The following is an 18,816-nucleotide window of genomic DNA, read 5'->3' as shown; positions in this document are numbered from 1 at the left end:
TAATACTGAGAGACAAGAGTGTGACTCAGTCGTTTTAGTAACTAAAGTACTGGTAAAAGTTCAAATCTGATGTGGTTAGATTTTCCAAAATGACAAAAAGCACCAATCCTACTTGAGAAGCTGTAATACGAAAAATTATACGACAAATTATTTAGAGTTCCAGAGTTTCAGGACTTGAGCAAAATCAAGACAGAGCGCAATTAAGTCCCGCCCACATCTGGAGGAGGAAACAATGCATCACTTTATTGACTTTACAGACGACAGAAAACTGCAGAAGAGTCGCTGTGTTGTTTGATATAATACCAACACAATAAAGAACCTAAAACTAAGTAAACTATGAAAGTGAACCTTTCAGAAGACAAAAGTAAAGTATATACAGGAAATAAGAGATGAAGCTGGAAGAATGGAAAAACTTTGGGATTCTGAAACCCTTTACAGTTGCTAATTTTGCAAACTTTGTCTGCCAGAGAGGAAAAGGTAAATTGACAAAGAGACGATAAAATAATCCTTCGACTTACTGAAATTTAATATTTTTAAAGAGGTACATACCTTTAATTGCATATTGTGATGCTGACTGTTTTCCCTTCCAGTGGGCAAGACTATTTTGAGTGTGACGCTTTGCGCTCTGTCTCTATTGAAATGCGGAAATTGCAAAACTCTAGACCATCTTAAATCATTTAAGTGATACAAACAAGAGAGAAGAAGAATTTCTTTAGCAATTTATAAGGAAATATTAAATTAGAGCTTTAATCAAATTCTAATAGGTTTACGATTTGCAAACCTTAAGGCAGAGCTGGTCTGAAATCAGAAATAATCTGATTGGTTGAGTGCAGTTGAGTCCAAGTTGAGCCAAGTTCACACTACACGGCTTGTTGTCTTTTGTCGGGTAAAATGCCACTTCTGTTGCCAACCTGTGCACGGATATTTTACACAACATCATCTGTAAAAGGATTGATGTAATTTGTTGGGATACTGGGCTAAAAAACAGCCTAAAAAGGCTAAAAAGAAGTGGGCCTAGTATCGTGCCTTGCGGGACGCCACATTTAAAACTAACTGTGCTCGTCCAAACAAACAAAGCAAAGAAAGCTCATATTCAGAATTAAAAAAGGCCCATGATGTTAATGTTTTAATGGGTGGAGTTACAGTATTTATAGAACACAAGATTAAAAGCACACTACTGTACAACTCTCTAAAAGGGTTGATGTAATTTGTTGGGATACTGGGCTAAAAAACAGCCTAAAAAGACTAAAAATAAGTGGCCCTAGTATCGCGCCTTGCGGGACGCCACATTTAAAACTAACTGTGCTCGTCCAAACAAACAAAGCAAAGAAAGCTCATATTCAGAATTAAAAAAGGCCCATGATGTTAATGTTTTAGGGGGCACAGTTACAGTATTTATAGAACACAAGATTAAAAACAGACTACTGTACAACTCTCTAAAAGGGTTGATGTAAATTGTTGGGATACTGGGCTAAAACACAGCCTAAAAGGGCTAAAAAGAAGTGGGCCTAGTATCGCGCCTTGCGGGACGCCACATTTAAAACTAACTGTGCTCGTCCAAACAAACAGAAGTCAAAAGCCAATTTGAATTAATTTTTTTTAAACTAATGCTGTTTTGCTCTTCCCACTGAGCTCAAACTCAACTTATAGGACTATTTGTTGAATCCAAAGCTGCTCCGTCTCTTCAGAGAAACTCCCACTAATCTCAGTAGAACTACCAGTTGTGTCTCTTCCATCCACCCATCAGCCTCCCATTAGTTTTTAACATCCTGATTTTGTCTCCATATGCTAAACATTAACCTTCCATCTATCCACCAGCTAACCATCCCTCTGCTGATTTTTTGCATGGTTTTAGAGTTGCACTGCGTAGACCTTCACAGGCTGAAGTGTAGATATGAATCACGATATTAAGATGTAATAATAAAAAGTGTTTCAGTGAGTTTGTGTGAGCGAGCCATGCTTCCCTGACGGTGTTCCCTTCCTCCCTTGCTGCCCGCTTGCCTTCCAAACCTTTTCCCCCAAAAAATATATATTTACAGAAATAACACTGAATGTCTTTAACCCTTTGATGCACAACATGGCTCAAAAATGACTCATTCATCCAAAGTTGATTTAAAATGAAATGACCTAATACTATAATAATAGTAATTTGTTTCAAATAGTTACTTTCCGCACTCGTATATTTAATATATTTATTATATTAGCATGTGTATGTATCATTTTGTCACACATACAGTGCATCTAGAAGGTATTCACAGCTCTTCACTTTTTCCACATTTTGTTATGTTTCAGCCTGATTCCAAAATTGATTAAATTCATTTTTCCTTAAAATTATACACACAATACCCCATAATGACATGTTTGACCCATGCTGTGCATTAGAAGTGTAGTGTGTTTTGGTAACACTTTACAATAACCATCATTTATAAATGGTAAACAGATAGTTTATTAATGTTTAATCATCATTTATAAACCGTATATAGGCCATTTAGAATGATAAATACATAATTTATTAATGTTTAACTAACTAAATCATTTATAAATGGCAAATAGATGGGATATTAATGTAAGTTTATAGTTACTTTAACATTAACAAACAATTAAATTATAAATAATAGTTTATTAATAGCTTTAGTTGCACTCATTTTAACATTTTAACACCATATTAAGTATGTTAATGATTTTTGAAATGATTCGTATACCTTTGAGAATTTTTTTTAAGATTAAATATGTATAGCACTTTGTAAATGTTAATTATTGGTTTATAAACCATCTATAAACATTATTTAGTTGGTTATTGTAAAGTGTTACCAGAGTTTTTATTCAAAAAGTAAGAAATTAAAACAAAAAATTAGGATGTATGATGATCAAAAACAAGTTGATTTAGGAAAACCTGGAATATTAAATTTATTGCAAAGATATAGCAAATTTAAAACTCAGTCGGGTCACTTTAGACCCATGTTGTGCATCAAAGGGTTAAAAAAACTCCACAAAGTCTAATCCATCTGATTGTGTCTTCATGGCTTTCTTCCCCCTCACAGGAGCCAATGAATGAACAGAACTTTGACACTTATGTGAGTACACTGACAGACATGTACACTCACCAGGACCAGTACCAGAGCCCGGAGAACAAGGCGCTGCTGGAGAACATCAAACAGGCCGTCCAGGGTATCCAGGTCTAGCCCTGACTGACTGAGGCCAGAATAACAAATGCAAAGCAAAAACAACAACAAAAAAAAGTCAAAAAGAGGGGAACGGGTTGTTTTTTGCTGCTGTAATCTACCATAGTTCTTTTAATTCTTCTGCTGTTATGCTCTCAACTCCATGGGTATCTTTTTTATTTATTTATTATTCTTATTATTTTGATTGTCGTTGCCTTGCTTTGAAAAACAATTACCAACGTTTTAAACGAACATTCACGTTTTGTACATTTTCATATGACCTAATATAATGTGATGTACTGTTTATAGCTGCTAATGTATGCACATTCTAGTGTATATGTATGTATTTATTTATTGTAAGCTTGAATCATTTCTTATTTTAAAAAACGCGATACATCAAAAAACTGGGCGTCACGGGTTTAACAGGGAGCAGAGCAACGAGGGGGAACCTGAAGAGCAATCATTTTGGAAAAAAAAAAAAGAAAAGAAAAAAGGCTTTTCTCTCGAGCAGGTTGTTTAATGGATTCATTCATTTTTGTAATGTTTGAAAGTGGACACTGTAAATCTTTAGCTAAAAATGAGGAGAAGAACCAATGCTATGAGCAAGAAGATCTCAAACATCATGACACGGAAACTTACTGGTGCAAATCCCATCATCCCCTTCGGAGTTGTTTCGTTTCAAACTGTCCTGTTCTGTCGCTTTTTTCTTTGTTTTCGCGCGGAGAACGAAGCAGAAAGACCAATGGCTACAGAAAACGTAGGAGACAATCTGCCATTCTGAATTTATTTTAATCATCATCCTTGAACTAGCTAATAGGACAACGTGTCAGCAATATTGGTATGATAATATTAAATCGTTTGTTTAGATATGGGATGCAATCTATATGAAAAAATGTTTGGGTATATGCAATTTCTTATGAATAAAACTAGCAAAGAGCTGATAGATCTTTTTACTAACTATAAATGTATTGCGTTTTGTACAAACCTTTTACTACAATCATGTTTTAGGAATCTGACGCGGGTGAAAGGACTTTGGTTCTGTCATGTTCGACTTTGCACAGGGACACCTTTGTTTCCATGTTTTGATGTTTTTATTGTCGACGTAGAGGCACTTGGCAGGCGGAAGGATTTGTAGATATGATTTTTCTTTCTAAAAAGGCTGACGGCTCCACTGGACTTACAGGGTCAAACGTCCCCATCCGTCATTGTATATTGCACTCGTTCTGTAGAAAACGTCTTTCCAGTCATGCATCTTATTGTGTACGAGCCACAATGGGACATGATGCCAGGCGACATGATGACCAAGCAGCACTTTTTTTATTATCTTTGATTGTCGTTGAAAAGATGAATAAAAACTAGAGCCAGCAGCTGTAACGCGACGTCTGCGCACCGAATTTTACCGACCGAGTATTTGATCTGAATCGGCCTTACGATGGCATTCAGTCTGAAATCACAGTACTGATGAGGGAAAATGTTTTCTGAACACCGTCGATCATGCATGCACTTTATTGGAGTATGTCAAAGTATTATCACGTGGTAAATGAAGCAAAAACTGTACAGCGAGTTTGTGGAAACTGTGACTTCGACGAGACTTTGTGCTGGTGATTCCTGTTTGAAAGCAACCTGGAACAAATTTCACTGAGTCGATTTGTCTTTTAAAGGAAAACTCCCCCTCTGGCCCTCTTACAGTGTTCATCTCCCCCACTGCAGTAGATCTAACAAACTGGAAACTAGAGTGCTGAAACACACTGATCAACTTATTTATAAAAATGTACTTTTTAACGACCTAAAACATAATGTTGTGACTGAAAGGTTAAGACCTCTAGTGGCGAGTATAAAGAGTGACAAAGTCCGAATTGAGGAGTTTGGGGTGTTTAGATGAGTAAAACACAGGTGAAGCTACAAATTCACTTAATTTAATCCAAACTATGACTTTTTCCTAAACCTAACCAGGTTCTTTTGGGGCCTGAACCCAACCAAACTGCTACCGTTTCACACCATTTAAAACTGCGATCATTAAGTAGAGCTGTGACGATAATATGTGCAAAAACTCTGATTAAAATCAGGAAAACAGCCTATGATTGGTCGAGAGATTAATGGAACAATAAAGAGAGTTATGGGTTCATTTTACCAGAAGAAGCTAAAATTGAAGGCCGGATTTAAAGCTTCCAAAATTGGATATCTGGATTTAAGAAGCTGCAGTGTTTTCATTCTCATTTTTTTTTTAATCAAATATCATACATGCTCAAATGTTAACCTCCTAAAACATAATGTGGTGACTGAAAGTTTTAGACTTTTCTGTCCCAGATGACACCATAGGTAGTTTTATTTTTACAAGCAGCTTATAAGGACACATATTTATGGGTAGGTGGCTACCTCTAGTGGCTGTAGCTAGTAATTATGACAGGAGTTGGGTAAAAAGTTGAGTGACAGAGTAAAAAGAGCGACAAAGTCCGAATTTAGGGAGTTTGGGGTGTTTAGATGAGTCAAACACAGGTGAAGCTTCAAATGTACTTATTTTAAGCCAAACTATGACTTTTTCCTAAACCTAACCAGGTTATTTTGGTGCCTGAACCCAACCAAACTGCTACCATTTCACAACATTTAAAACTATGATCATTCAGTAGGACTGTGACAATAATATGTGAAAACTCTGACTTCAGTCAGGGATACAGCCTCTGATTGGTCGACAGGTTTATGAAAAAATAAAAACAATAAAGACTGTTTTCAACACGAAAAAATGTATTTAGTGTTGGATTTAGAGTTATGGGTTCAATTTACAAAATCTCCCAGAATGTACCTATTTTAACCCAAACTATGACTTTTTCCTAAACCTAATCAGGTTATTTTAGTGCCTGAACCCAACCAAACTGCAACCTCTTCATAACGTTTACCACACGTTAATAATATGTGTGAAAACTACTGATTTCGTGAAGGAAAACAGCCTCTGATTGGTTGACAGATCAATGGAAAACAAACAACAACAAAGACTGTTTTCAACACGAAAAAATTGATTTAATGTTGGATTAAGTCTCCCAGAAGAAGCTAAAATTGACGACTGAATTTAAATTTTCCAAATGGGATATTTGGATTTACGTAGCTGCAGCTCTTATTAAGTGACAGACTGTAACCTGCATTCAGACTCATGGGTATCAAAGTATTTAGAGCTGAAGAAAAACTGTGATTTCTAAAGCGTTAAAGTCATCAGTCTGGTTCAGTGTCGTACCTTGATCTGCCTCTTCTATTTCTAGTTCAGTGTGAGATTTCCTACATTCCCCAGAATGCCTTTCAACAGTGAAAAGGATCAAATGTTGTTGCTCTCAGTTGAATAATAACCTTTAAATTGAAGAAGCAACAACAAAATAACCCCTAAAATAAATGCAGTATGTCTGCCATATTTTTGGCGAATGAAAATGAAATTCTATAAATATATTTGCTAGGAAGCTGCCCCCGCGACCCGGCCCCGGATAAGCGGACGAGAATGGATGGATGGAGATCATGTTGGGGTTGAATCACACAGTTTATCTCATATATATAGCTCCAGTGTGTGGAAATATGTCCAAATATAAAGATATTTATGGGGGAAATCAAGTGTGAACCATCTCTAACCCTCTATCCCTAAAATGTGATGGTATTTTTTTAGATGACTGAAGCTTTTTTTCTGCTATCAAGAGAAACAAACTAACTAACGGGGAGTTTTCCTTTAAAGACGCTTCTTCTTTGGACTTTTACTGCAAAGCCTCATTCCCTGACTTCACATCTCCGTCCAAAGCTTTGTGTCTGCAGCTTCCTGCCAGTAAACTACTGCATTAGATAGACTGACAGCTTGTATTTTTTATTTAGTCAGTTATTCTTACTGAAAACAAAGGAAAATGGGAGTTAAAGCACAATTCTGCCACTTAATGACAGTCAATAGACTAGATATTGTAATATCAGATGTAAAAGCTAAACTGTAACTATTTACATAGAGAATCTCAACACTAACATGTGACATGCTAGAATGCAAAAGAAATCCATATGAATATTTGTGAAATCATCAGTTTATGAAAATGTTACAGTTTCTTTCCAGCGGTGCATCGATAAGGGGTTTTTATACAACATTCATTTTCTCTCCTTTTACCCCTTTTTCTGTGTTACTCGCAAACTTTCAACAACAGTTTTTCTTACCACATGGCATGGGTTTTGTTGATATTTTTGCTGTATGTTTAAGGTCACGAGTTGCTACGTGATATTTTAATTTGACTTGTGAAGTTTGTACAATTTTTATCATGCTGGTGTTGGCATCTCTTGCTCTGAATAAATCTTGTGTTGCAACACTGATTACGACCTGCTCTTATTCTGAAAAGTATGATACATACAGAGTGCTATAAAGCTAAAACATGCATAAACAGTTACTCTAAGTAAGTGTTTTAGTTTCAGTTCATTTCTATGAAAATCAACCACCATATTTCTGCAACATTTGCATTTATTCAATAGTAAAAGAATTACCAGTGGTGGGATAAGTATTAAGATCCTTTATTGTGAAAATTAAGTAATAATCTAATTAAAAAAGCTATCAAAAATATATTCAAGTCAGTGTTTTCCAATTATGTAAATTCATGCAGCAGTAATATTAATCCAAAATATCATTAATGTTGCATTTTACTGCTGTAGATGTTTAAGATTCTGCTCATTTTAACTCCTTTATTGCCTGTTGGGTAGTTTAATGCATCATATTCTATAAGATCTTCATATGTTTGTAGCGTGGCTTTCCTGTGAGAACCAAATATCTCTGAAAAGTCTAAAAAACAGCTGTTTTCAGCTCAGTGAAAATGAGTTCCAGCTTATCAAAAAAAAAACAACAACAACAACTTAGAGAATAAGAGAATACACCATTTGTTTGTCCCTTGGAATAATATGACATATAGGTCTTTTTCTTTCTTTCTTTTTTAATTTTTTTAATTACATGTCCATAATCTTAATTATGCGAAAGAACAACTAGAGAGAAATGTATTAGAAAGATGTTTGACTTACATTAACTGAGGCATATTTGCAGATTGTAAGAGTAATAGAACATAATCTATGAACTATTATAGATTTAAAATGAAAACATTAATAATTCAATGATTCACCCTTTAAAAAAAATAAAAATCACTCTGTAGATGCATAATTCTTACTGGACATAATGGGGATGAAAAAAATTAAAGCTGTCAGGCAAATAGTGAGTTGAAAACAACATTATTTACATTTAGAGATGTAGGCTATAGAGGAGAAGTACAAAGTAGCATGCAATAGAAATACTCAAGTATAGTAGTATAGCTATAGTCGACTAACTTTATAAGTCACACACAGTAGACTATTTAGCTAAATGTTAACCCTAAATGCCACCAATGAATATAATAATAGAAAAAACTGTTTTGGTGCCAAATATGGTGTGTTGTCAAGCTGATCACTATGATGCCAGCAGAAAAGTTTTAAATGTATATTTCAGTGTCTAATTTTGAAAAACAAAACAAACCTGATGTTTAGATTGTCGATAAAAATGTCGATGTTGATAAAAACTACATTTATTTATTATTAATTATCATTGTATGTAATGACGGCACTCAGCCAGTAGGTGTCACTCGTTTTGGCGCCCTCCGCTACATTTCCCTCCATCGTTGTACTTCCGGTTCAAAAACACACCCCTTCCGGTCCGAAAAGCAACAGCGGAGCACGACGTAAACAAACCGGGCTGCTTTACTGTTAGTGTGGCGGTTATTAACGGGCATTAACGGCTATTAACGGTTATTTTAACGGGGCTCGCGGGTCCCGTCAGCCCGGGGTGGTTCGGTTAGAGCGGCGGGTGACGGTTACCATGGTGAAGTGTGTCGTCTCCGGCTGTCCGAACCGCTCGGCCAACAGCAGCCGGGGGGTCTTACACAGACCCGCGAAGAGGTTCTTCAACTTCCCCAGAGACCCCGCCAGGGTCAAGGTACGGAAGAAGACATTTATTAAACCTTTACGATCATATAAGTAACGTTAGCTTAGCTGAAGAGAGAGTTTACTTATTTATATTTGATTTATCGCTCTAACTATCGGCTAGCTTAATGCTAACTCATATGTCACGTTAAGCACCGTGCCGTTATGTTGTTACCATGGTTTCAGCTAGCATAACAAATACTTCAAAATAGTTAAATAACCATTTTTAAACCGGTGTAGTCATTTATTGGTTTCAGTTTATGTCCACGCAGTTAAACAATTGAGACGTGATCATAGTCCACATTCAGCTCCACTTAACGTTAAGTTTTTGCTGAAAGGTGTATTTAGGCTGTATATCTTTAATTTACCCAAAGTTATTGAGATTAAAATTGCCTCTCCAGGAGTTAAACAAACAATACACACATGAAAATACAACAGTCACACACTTCAAATGAGTGATCGAGATATACAGTTAAAATGTAATAAGTATTTGTATGTCGTTTTGGAAAAAAGCATCTGCCAAATGACATTGTAGAATAATCAGAATACAGTAATAATGTTAGTATTGTAAGTGAGTTATTGCATAATTAAAGGTAATGCTATGGTATTTGAGATACCAGCAGGTGTTATGGAAATAACTTTGTTACTGAGTTATATCAGGAAGCTTCGACAGTGATAGACACAACTGAGATCTAATTTATCTTGTCTGAAAGTATAAACTTTATCAGAATTAAGTCACCATTATTGTGGATAGAATAAGGTAAAATTAACCATTTTCAGAAATCATAAATGTTGCCATTCAGTGGCTGGTTATACACATGTCTGGGAATAGTCATAGTAAAGACACTTAACATTGGAATTAACAGGATTTATGGGAAATAAAAGGAATATAATGGAAATAAAGTTTTAAAAAAAATCTGTATTTAATATGTCACACCCAGATAGATTTAAAACTTTTCCCACGTCATAATTAATTCAGTTTGAATGGGCTTATTTTTAACAAAAACATGCCAAAATACATCGTATATTGTGTTGTTTTTAATGCCCAAACAAGTTTAATATTAAAAACGTGTGATTGTTCAGTTCAGTTCAATTCAGCTTTTTTATTTCGAACATGTGCGAGTAACACAACAAAGTAAACTCAAAAACAAATGCATCCAATGAGAATAATCAAAACAAAAATTAGCAATAGTCAAAACAAAAGCTATAATGTCCGAAAAGGAGTAGGATGAAGCATATGCTTATTTAAACCTACCCCTTCGCCACTACTCAATTAACACATTTTTTCCCTAAACATACATATTTACATAATACATATTTACAAAAAATATATAGAAAATAAAATAAATAGATTAAATAAACAAATACACGAATAATTTATCATTTATGAAAACATTGGAAAAATGAGAAACTTCCAAAATTCTATAGCTTATTTTCCTCAAAGACAATTATTTTGTAGCTATAATCCTGTCTTTGTCTGTAAGTGGAATCAGAAATAAAAGAACAAACAAACAAACAGAAAAGATGTGTAAAAGTGTCCCCAGTAAGTGATGAATGTGTCCAGGTATGGCTGGCGGCGCTGAGGGAGACAGACAAGCAGGACTCTCTGGAGCAGCACATGATCTGTGAGGACCACTTCCTGCCGGAGGACGTCAGTAAAAGTGGCGTCAACAGCGACGCCATCCCCATCATGCCCCCGTACCTGGACGGGCCCCTGGGAGGCATGATCAGCCCCTGGGGGGCCGAGTCGTCTGATGAGGAGGACCAGTGGGCCCCCGGGGGCTGTGAGGAGGAAGAGGAGGAGGATGATGGTGCTGATCAGGCTCCTGTTTATGTGGAGCTTCCAGCACGAGAACCTGCTGCAGTGGATCCACCTCAGCAGGTCAGCACTCTGATTCTATCGGTAGAGTTTCTATTGTTTATTAAACATCTGGTTTTATTCATTTTTGTTTATACCATAAACCAGGGGTCTCAAACTCGTCTTTTTTGTAATTCTGTGTCTTTTTTTGGTCATTTTGTTTCTTCTTTAAGTAATTTAGTTTTTTTCTGTCATTCTGTGTCTTCTTGTAGTAATTTTGTGTCTTTTTTTTTTATCATTTTGTGTCTTTTTTAAGTAATTTAGGTTTTTTTTCTCTCATTTTGTGTCTTTTTTTCTCTCATTTTGTGTCTTTTTTTTTTAGTAATTTTCTGTCCTTTTCTGGTCATTTTGATACTGCCTCCAGGGGCCCCCAGGTAACTTGAGTTTGAGACCCCTGCCATTAAGCAAGTCTTTTTCAGATGTTGTGATTTTCTCCTGTCAATCCCCTAACTTACTTTTAATTTAATATTTATTGATTTAAGGCAAACACATGGTCATTTTCTTTCAATTTATCAAATTATCCAACAACAAGAAAACTTCAGCAACTCCAACTTTTGTTTTTAAAACTGTAAAAGGAAAAAATATCTTTCTGTAACACATTTTATCCTTAATTGATGTCAGACTTGCATGCCTGTAATATGTTAGATTACTTTAGTTGTAACGAGTAACGTAACGTGTTAGTTTTGCAATTCAAGTAATTAAATAAATAGTTATGTTATTAAATAAGCTATCTTGCTGTATTTCCCTGCTCCCTTTTTGCAGCAACACTGTAACATAAGGAGTAACTTTAAAAAGTAACGTTTTCCAACTCTGCCTGTAACAACTGACCCGATTTTTTATGTATTCAAACTTTTATCTCTTTAATTTTTGCAATTAATCAAACTTTAAAGTGTATAAAATGTAACCAGGGCAACTTTCTTTTCCCTTCCCAGGATCCAGAAGTGAAGAAGAGTCCAGAGGCCAAGATGAGGTAACAATATGTACCCTGATTCTGTTTTTGTTCTTTATGTGTTAAAATCCTGCACTCATTCTTTATGTGTTAAAACCCTGCACTCATTTTTTAATTTACCGTAATTTTCGGACTATAAGCCGCGCCTTTTCCCCCATTTTTCGATTCTGCGGCTTATATAACGGTGCGGCTAATCTATGGATTTTTCCAGCTAACGGCCACTAGGTTACCTCCTAAATCTATGGATTTCACAGGTTACAGTCCACCAACTTTAACTCTATGGGCTCTATGACCGGTCCGCCAGGAGCGGCGGGCTCCAGCAGGAACAGCTGGAGGCAGGGGTACGTACCAGATCGGCTCGGGCTCCTTCATATACTTTGAAGCTATTTTTCACTTGTCTGTGTGTATTTGTGTCGAAAGCTACTTAGTTTGTCGGAGTCGCCGTGCCGTAATCAGCGGCAGACGAAGGACCCCGAGCCAATCTGGCAGGGCGCCGGAAAACAGTGAAACAGGTAGCGCACAAAAGTAAAAGTGAAACCGAGAGTGGTACGAGAGACAGAACGAGAGACAGAACGAGAGACAGAACGAGAGACAGAACGAGAGACAGAACGAGAGACAGAACGAGAGACAGAACGAGAGACATTACGAGAGACAGAACGAGAGACAGAACGAGAGACATTACGAGAGACAGAACGAGAGACATTACGAGAGACAGAACGAGAGACAGAACGAGAGACATTACGAGAGACAGAACGAGAGACAGAACGAGAGACATTACGAGAGACAGAACGAGAGACAGAACGAGAGACAGAACGAGGGACATTACGAGAGACAGAACGAGAGACAGAACGAGAGACATTACGAGAGACAGAACGAGAGACAGAACGAGGGACAGAACGAGAGGCATTACGAGAGACAGAACGAGGGACAGAACGAGAGACAGAACGAGAGACATTACGAGAGACAGAACGAGAGACAGAACGAGAGACAGAACGAAAGACATTACGAGAGACGGAACGAGAGACAGAACGAGAGACAGAACGAGAGACAGAACGAGAGACATTACGAGAGCGAGATAGTTTGTGCAAAGGAAGTTTTCATGCACAAACCGTCATTATGGAAAACAAACGTAGAAATGCATATGATGCAGCTTTTAAGTTAAAGACAGTCAATCTGGCTGTAAAAGAAGCTTCCTCAAGCAGCCATCTTTTTCCCCACAATCCCCTCTGTGCACCAACCCTTACATGTGGTAATTAAACATTAAAACACCTGCGGCTTATAGTCCAGTGCGGCTTATATATGTACACATCATTCAATTTAGCTGCTGAGGCTTATACTCCGGTGCGCCTTGTAGTGCGGAAAGTACGGTAGATAGATGTCTTTTCATTTAAATGTGCACTTTATGGAGATTTGACTTTTAAAAAAGGTACTCCTGTTGTCATACAGTATTTATGTTCACTTAAACAAAATGTTTCAATAAAAACATTTGCACATTTGCTTTTTTTGCGATTAAAATATCAGAATATATATCATGTATCGATATTCAGCTTAAATATATCGGGATATGACTTTTGGTCCATATCGCCCAGCCCTAGTTTCTAGCAGTGATACACATGCAGAAGAAATGACAAATTAAATTTAAAGTTGAGTATCTTTTCTTCTTTCTAGTGTCAGTCTGCCTCAGAGGACAGAAGGGCTGCAGGCCAAGAAGAACAGATCAGGTGAGTTCTTCTTTAAGCCTCAAAGACTCAATATTTCACCAATTTAATAATATATAAGATGGATAAAACAAGCTTTTGAAACAACACAGATGTCAGTAAACCTTATCAAGGCTTTAACATATAGCCCTTTTTCTTTTTACACATCCATATTCTAAATTATATGAAATAACAACCAGAGAGAGAAAAAGCATACAAACACTTATTATTTTTAACTAAAGTATATTTGCAGTAGTAGATCTGTTAGATTAGAACATAATCTGTGAACTTTATGGATTTATAATGAAAATATTCATCCCTTTTGTTAAACTATTTTATTTATTTATTTTTTGAATCAACATGTAGATATATAGTTCTTATTGGACAGAAAGGGGATGAAAAACATATCCAAAAATGTTATAAAAGCTGTCATGTAAATAAATAGTGGGTTATAAACAACATTATTTACACCTAGAGATGTAGCTATGGAGGAGAAGTAGAAAGTAGCATGAAATAAAAATAACCAAGTAGGCCTCTATAAGGCTATGTTGACTTTGTTAGCGTTACTAAAGATTATTTTAGTTGTCACAAGCAACAAAATGTGTACGTTTTGCAATTCATGTAATGAAATATTAAGTTTTGGACGTGTCAGACTTCAGCTCTAACTGTGTTTGTGTTCAGACGTGGCTCTGGGGCAGCTGACTCAGCGTTTCCTGGAGCTGCTGATGGCCGACCCAGAAGGTTTGGTGGACCTGCGGCAGGTCACCACCAGCCTGCAGACACGCCGGCGGAGAGTCTATGACATCACCAACGTCCTGGAAGGCATCAGCGTCCTGGAGAGGCAGTCGGCCAACCACTTCAAGTGGATGTGAGTCAACAGGTTGAGTTATTATTTATTGTGCATGTTTGCTTTTATATGGAACAATTTGCAAAAGGAATTGAAGTTGTCTGAATTGATAACAATCGGTGAATTTAAATTGACTCTAAAGGACAAAAATCTCTTCCCTTGGTTAGTGTGACTGCTCCTTATAAGTCTCTACTGAGTCTCCTTCAGTGATAGACAGACAGACAGACAGACAGACTGACTTTATTTATCCCAAGCTGGGAAATGACAGTGTAGCAGCAGCATTACACACAGAGACAATAACAACACAATTAAATAATTAAATAAAAAATAACAACCTAGGTATACTTCAAGCAATAAAATATAAAATACAATAAAATACAATAAAATGTAATGTAAAAAAGCGTCTAAAGAAGGAGTATGTATTAAGGAGTAGAATTCCAGTGCAAAATAAATATGAATATGCAGTATAAAATGTTGTTGTGATGGCTGCATTAGTATTTAATTGTTTATGAAACTGTTTAAATGTTGTAACTTTTCTCCAAGAGAAACCTGGCCAAGAAAGCAGCATAAAAAGAGACGAGATTTTTTAATATCAACGAGACTTTTACCTGGTCAAATAAAGGATATATATATATTTTGGTGTTTTAATAACTTATTTATAATCTATCATAGTCCCATTTGTCCCAAACAATCTACTACAAATTGCATATTTTACATAAAAGTCTGATTAATACTGAAGCAGATATGAGTGTATATGTGTGATGATAAATATATTGGGTGTTATTCGTTGTTAACATGAATTTGAATCTTGCATTTTTGTAATGTGTTGGGAATTAATGACCAAACACCAACACAGTTGTCAACATGATTCATAAATTGATTAGTTGATGCCAGAGAATGAATCCTCAACATTCAAGATATTTATAAAACAAAATGCAAAACATTTGGAACCATTTGATTTCAGCTTCTTAAAAGCTGAGATTTTCTTTTTGCTTTTCTCTGTTCATCAGAAGTTGTAAATTTAAATGTAAATCTGTGGGTTTAATCAGACAGAACAAAACTTTTTAGGTTAAAAAATGAATCCTCTAATGTACAGTTAGATATATCTCTGCTACTGCAGCATCTACTTTGAGACTTTTTTTGCAATGCTATTTTTTTAATCATTTAAAAAGAAAATATTGCTGTGCACTTAACACCTCAATGTTATTTTGATTAAAATAAGCCTCTGTGTACATTTATGATACGCTAATAACTTAATAACTGCTTAGCCTGCTGCCCCCGCGACCCGGCCCCGGATAAGAGGAGGAAAATGGATGGATGGATAATAACTTGTATCTTCTCTTTAACTGTCAGGTTTAATTTAGCATTTGTTTTTTAAGAATGAATGAACTGTAGCATGTAGCCTGTAAGCTTTGCATTAATCCTCTCTGCCTGACGTGTCCAGAGGAAGCTGTCCCGTCTCAAACCTCCTGTGGAACCAGCACAAGTTCCAGAGAGAGCTGGACAACCTGAAGCTGGTGGAGGAAACTCTGGACACGCTCATCAAAAGCTGCGCTCAGCAGCTCTTCGACATGACCGACGACACGGAGAACGCTGAATATCCTTTAAGTTGTGAGTCTGCAGGATAGATGAGTCTTCATGTTGTGTTTACAGCTCTCTGCACTGCCCCCATGTGGTCAAAACAAGCATTACACCAGCACCTGGAGGAAGCTGGAGGTTTAGAACATTTCTCTGGTGTTGGAGAGAATAAAACCATCGTTGCAGATGCAGGTTTTTAAAAGAATGAAGCCAGTTTCTTTAACTTTTCTGCACGTTTGCCTACGTGACTCACGAGGACGTCAGCCGGCTGGAAGTGTTCCAGGAGCAGACGGTGCTGGTGGTCAAAGCTCCGGAGGAAACCAAGCTAGAGGTTCCTGCTCCCAAAGAGGTAAAAGAAACAGAGAAGGAGACGTTTTCTCAGTTAATCTGGTCTGTTTGGCCCTTCATCTATTAAATATTTCTTAAATTTGATCATAGATAAACAGAGGGTACTTTTCTAGACAAAGTATCACACAGTAATAATTAAATACAATAAGAATATTTATCCGACTACAAATATAGCTGATGTCAGATCTTATATCATGTAGATTTTCTCCTACAGACTGAATAAAAGCTACATCATCACAGCTGAGTGTGTGTGTGTGTGTGTGTGTGTGTGTGTGTGTGTGTGTGTTTTTGTACTTCCTACATAGTGAGGACGGCAACACGTTTGTAACCAACAGAGTGAGGACATTTTTGTGAAGTGAGGACATTTCGGCACATGGTCCTCTATTCTTTAAAGGTTTTTTTGAGAGTTCAGACTTTGTTTTAGGGTTAAAGTTACAATTAGGTTTATAGAGGCTCGGGAATTCATTATTCCAATGAGGGTCCTCACAACGATAGAAGAACAAGTATGTGTGTGTGTGTGTGTGTGTGTGTCGCAATGCTTCTCAACAGGAGTGACCTTAAGAACTGCTCATATAAAACACACACACACACACACACACATATACTGTGGTGTGTGTGTGTGTGTGTGTGTGTGTGTGTGTGTGTGTGTGTGTGTGTTCACAGTGTCTGCAGTGAGTTGAAAAAGTGTGTGTGTTCAGTTTATGTGTGTAAACTCTTGCAGTAGTGTGTTGGTGGCTACATTTGTGATCTGTGTGTGTGTGTGTGTGTGTGTTGCAGGACAGCATCCAGGTCCACCTGATCGGGGGCCGGGGTCCCATCACCGTGCTGACCTGTGATGTGGGGACCAGAGAGCAGAGCGAGTGCTTCCTAACGCTGGAGGAGAGCCGCTTAAAGACAGACACGCTGCACACAGGTCAATAACAGCTAATACAGCTAAACATCTTTTAGTTTAAACTCTCTATTATTACTGTTTACTGCAGCTTCCTCATAGATACAATAGATAGACTATGGATCTTTTTAATTGTTTATTTCAACTGCCTTTTAAATGCATCTTTACGGTCTTATTATATTGTAATTCTGCTTTTAATGTTGTATTTTTATACCTCTGCACTAGGGTTGGGCCATATGGACCAAAAGTCATATCCCCATATATTTAGGCTGAATATTGATATGCGATATATTTCCTGATAAGTCATATCTGACATGTCACAAGTAGTTTTATTGAACCCTTTTATTTAACTTACATAACTACTGTATAACAACAGGAGTACATTAAAAAAAAAATCAAAACTCCATAAAGTGCACATTGAAATAAATCAGGCCAATTTTTTTTTCTGAAATAAATTTATATGAGAAAAGAATAACAAACATTACAAAAGAACTAAATATGACAAACCCTAGTAAGGGCAGCATTTATATACAGCCATGGAAAATATGATTAGATCATTGTTTTTCTTCAATTTCTTGTTCATTTTAATGTCTGGTACATCTAAAAGTACATTCGTTTGGACAAATATAATGATAACAATAAAATTAGCTGATAAGAGTTTAACTTAAGAGCTGATATCTAGACATTTAACATGTTTTTATTGATCATGATTTTGGCTATTATCAAGAAAACCATGAAAAATATATTGATATATTTTTATATTGATATATCGCCCAGCCCTACTCTGCACCTTGAATGTTCTTGTGTATAAATGGAGCTGTGAAAATAATTTGCCTTGTCTAAATGTAGCCTATTCAGTGTTTTATATTGGGGTTTTTTAACATATTTTATTTTTATGCTGTTGTTTTAGAGCCCTCGACTCCACAGAGCGCTGTGCAGAGTGCATAACCTCCCGCTGGCCACCAGGAGGCGCCATATGTCCTCACAACTCAGACACAAGCCTGAAAAACTACACAAGTCTGCAGGGAGCAGGACGGTCAGACTGGACTGTTGCACAGATTTACACTGATCCACGTTTAAATCAGCTGAAACTTCCACCTGAACAAAAGACACTTAAATCACATGAAAGACTCGTGGATCAGTTTTATTTGCACTGTTGCAAAGTTTTCTTTTTTAACTCTTCCTCGTTCTGATGGAGCAGTTCATGTGAACGCTGAAGGGACGTTTGGAGCTTTATTTTTGTACGAGACGACAGAGTGAAGGAGCCTCTGTCCTGTATTATACATCACATCATGTTCTGACTCACAGTGTGTTGGCTGTATATAATGTTTTACTTTGTTTATGTTTGTCTTTGAGTTTCATCTTAGTTTGAACCTTTTAATGCAGAAAACAAAGATGCTGTAATCAATAAAAAACAAATTAATATGAAACTGAAATCGGCTCATTTTCACCAACCTGCAGCCTTAAAGCTGCCTTTAAAAACTAAATTCAGGGTCTAGTTCAGTATCTAGTATTCCAATATACCAATCACATCCTCTGAATTAATTTT

The 18,816-nt window shown here is 36.6% G+C and overlaps 2 protein-coding genes across 3 annotated transcripts in view; both read left to right on the top strand.

Moving 5' to 3' along the window:
• Positions 1 to 7,481, top strand: part of myt1la (myelin transcription factor 1-like, a) — a 119,774-nt gene extending 112,293 nt beyond the window's left edge. Inside the window, exon 25 of the mRNA XM_059355761.1 lies at positions 3,042 to 7,481. Coding sequence (XP_059211744.1) covers positions 3,042 to 3,182 — 141 coding nt within the window. The 3' untranslated portion in view covers positions 3,183 to 7,481. The remainder of the gene's footprint in view (positions 1 to 3,041) is intronic.
• A 1,361-nt stretch (positions 7,482 to 8,842) lies between these two features.
• e2f6 (E2F transcription factor 6) lies at positions 8,843 to 18,452 on the top strand. Of its 2 annotated transcripts, XM_059357231.1 has the most exons (10): positions 8,843 to 9,114; positions 10,666 to 10,983; positions 11,892 to 11,929; positions 12,163 to 12,249; positions 13,577 to 13,629; positions 14,287 to 14,473; positions 15,897 to 16,049; positions 16,265 to 16,379; positions 17,156 to 17,291; positions 18,178 to 18,452. In XM_059357231.1, exons 1-10 carry the CDS (start codon positions 8,998 to 9,000, stop codon positions 18,213 to 18,215), a joined length of 1,242 nt encoding a protein of 413 aa, XP_059213214.1. In that variant the 5' UTR covers positions 8,843 to 8,997; the 3' UTR covers positions 18,216 to 18,452. The 2 variants fall into 2 exon arrangements, with proteins under 2 accessions (XP_059213214.1, XP_059213216.1); XM_059357233.1 differs by lacking the exon at positions 12,163 to 12,249.
• Positions 18,453 to 18,816: the final 364 nt, after the last annotated feature.

The sequence above is a fragment of the Centropristis striata genome, chromosome 18 (assembly GCF_030273125.1).
Source record: "Centropristis striata isolate RG_2023a ecotype Rhode Island chromosome 18, C.striata_1.0, whole genome shotgun sequence".
Taxonomy (NCBI): Eukaryota; Metazoa; Chordata; class Actinopteri; order Perciformes; family Serranidae; genus Centropristis; species Centropristis striata.
Note: the sequence above shows the minus strand (reverse complement) of the source record. Positions and strands in the feature narration are given on the sequence as shown.

Excerpts from the sequence above, each read along its gene's own strand:
- e2f6 (XM_059357231.1), top strand. The coding sequence starts at position 8,998 with ATGGTGAAGTGTGTCGTCTCCGGCTGTCCGAACCGCTCGGCCAACAGC. Across the intron at positions 14,474-15,896 it reads GCCAACCACTTCAAGTGGAT|AGGAAGCTGTCCCGTCTCAA; the intron begins GTGAGTCAACAG and ends TGACGTGTCCAG. Across the intron at positions 17,292-18,177 it reads GACAGACACGCTGCACACAG|AGCCCTCGACTCCACAGAGC; the intron begins GTCAATAACAGC and ends CTGTTGTTTTAG.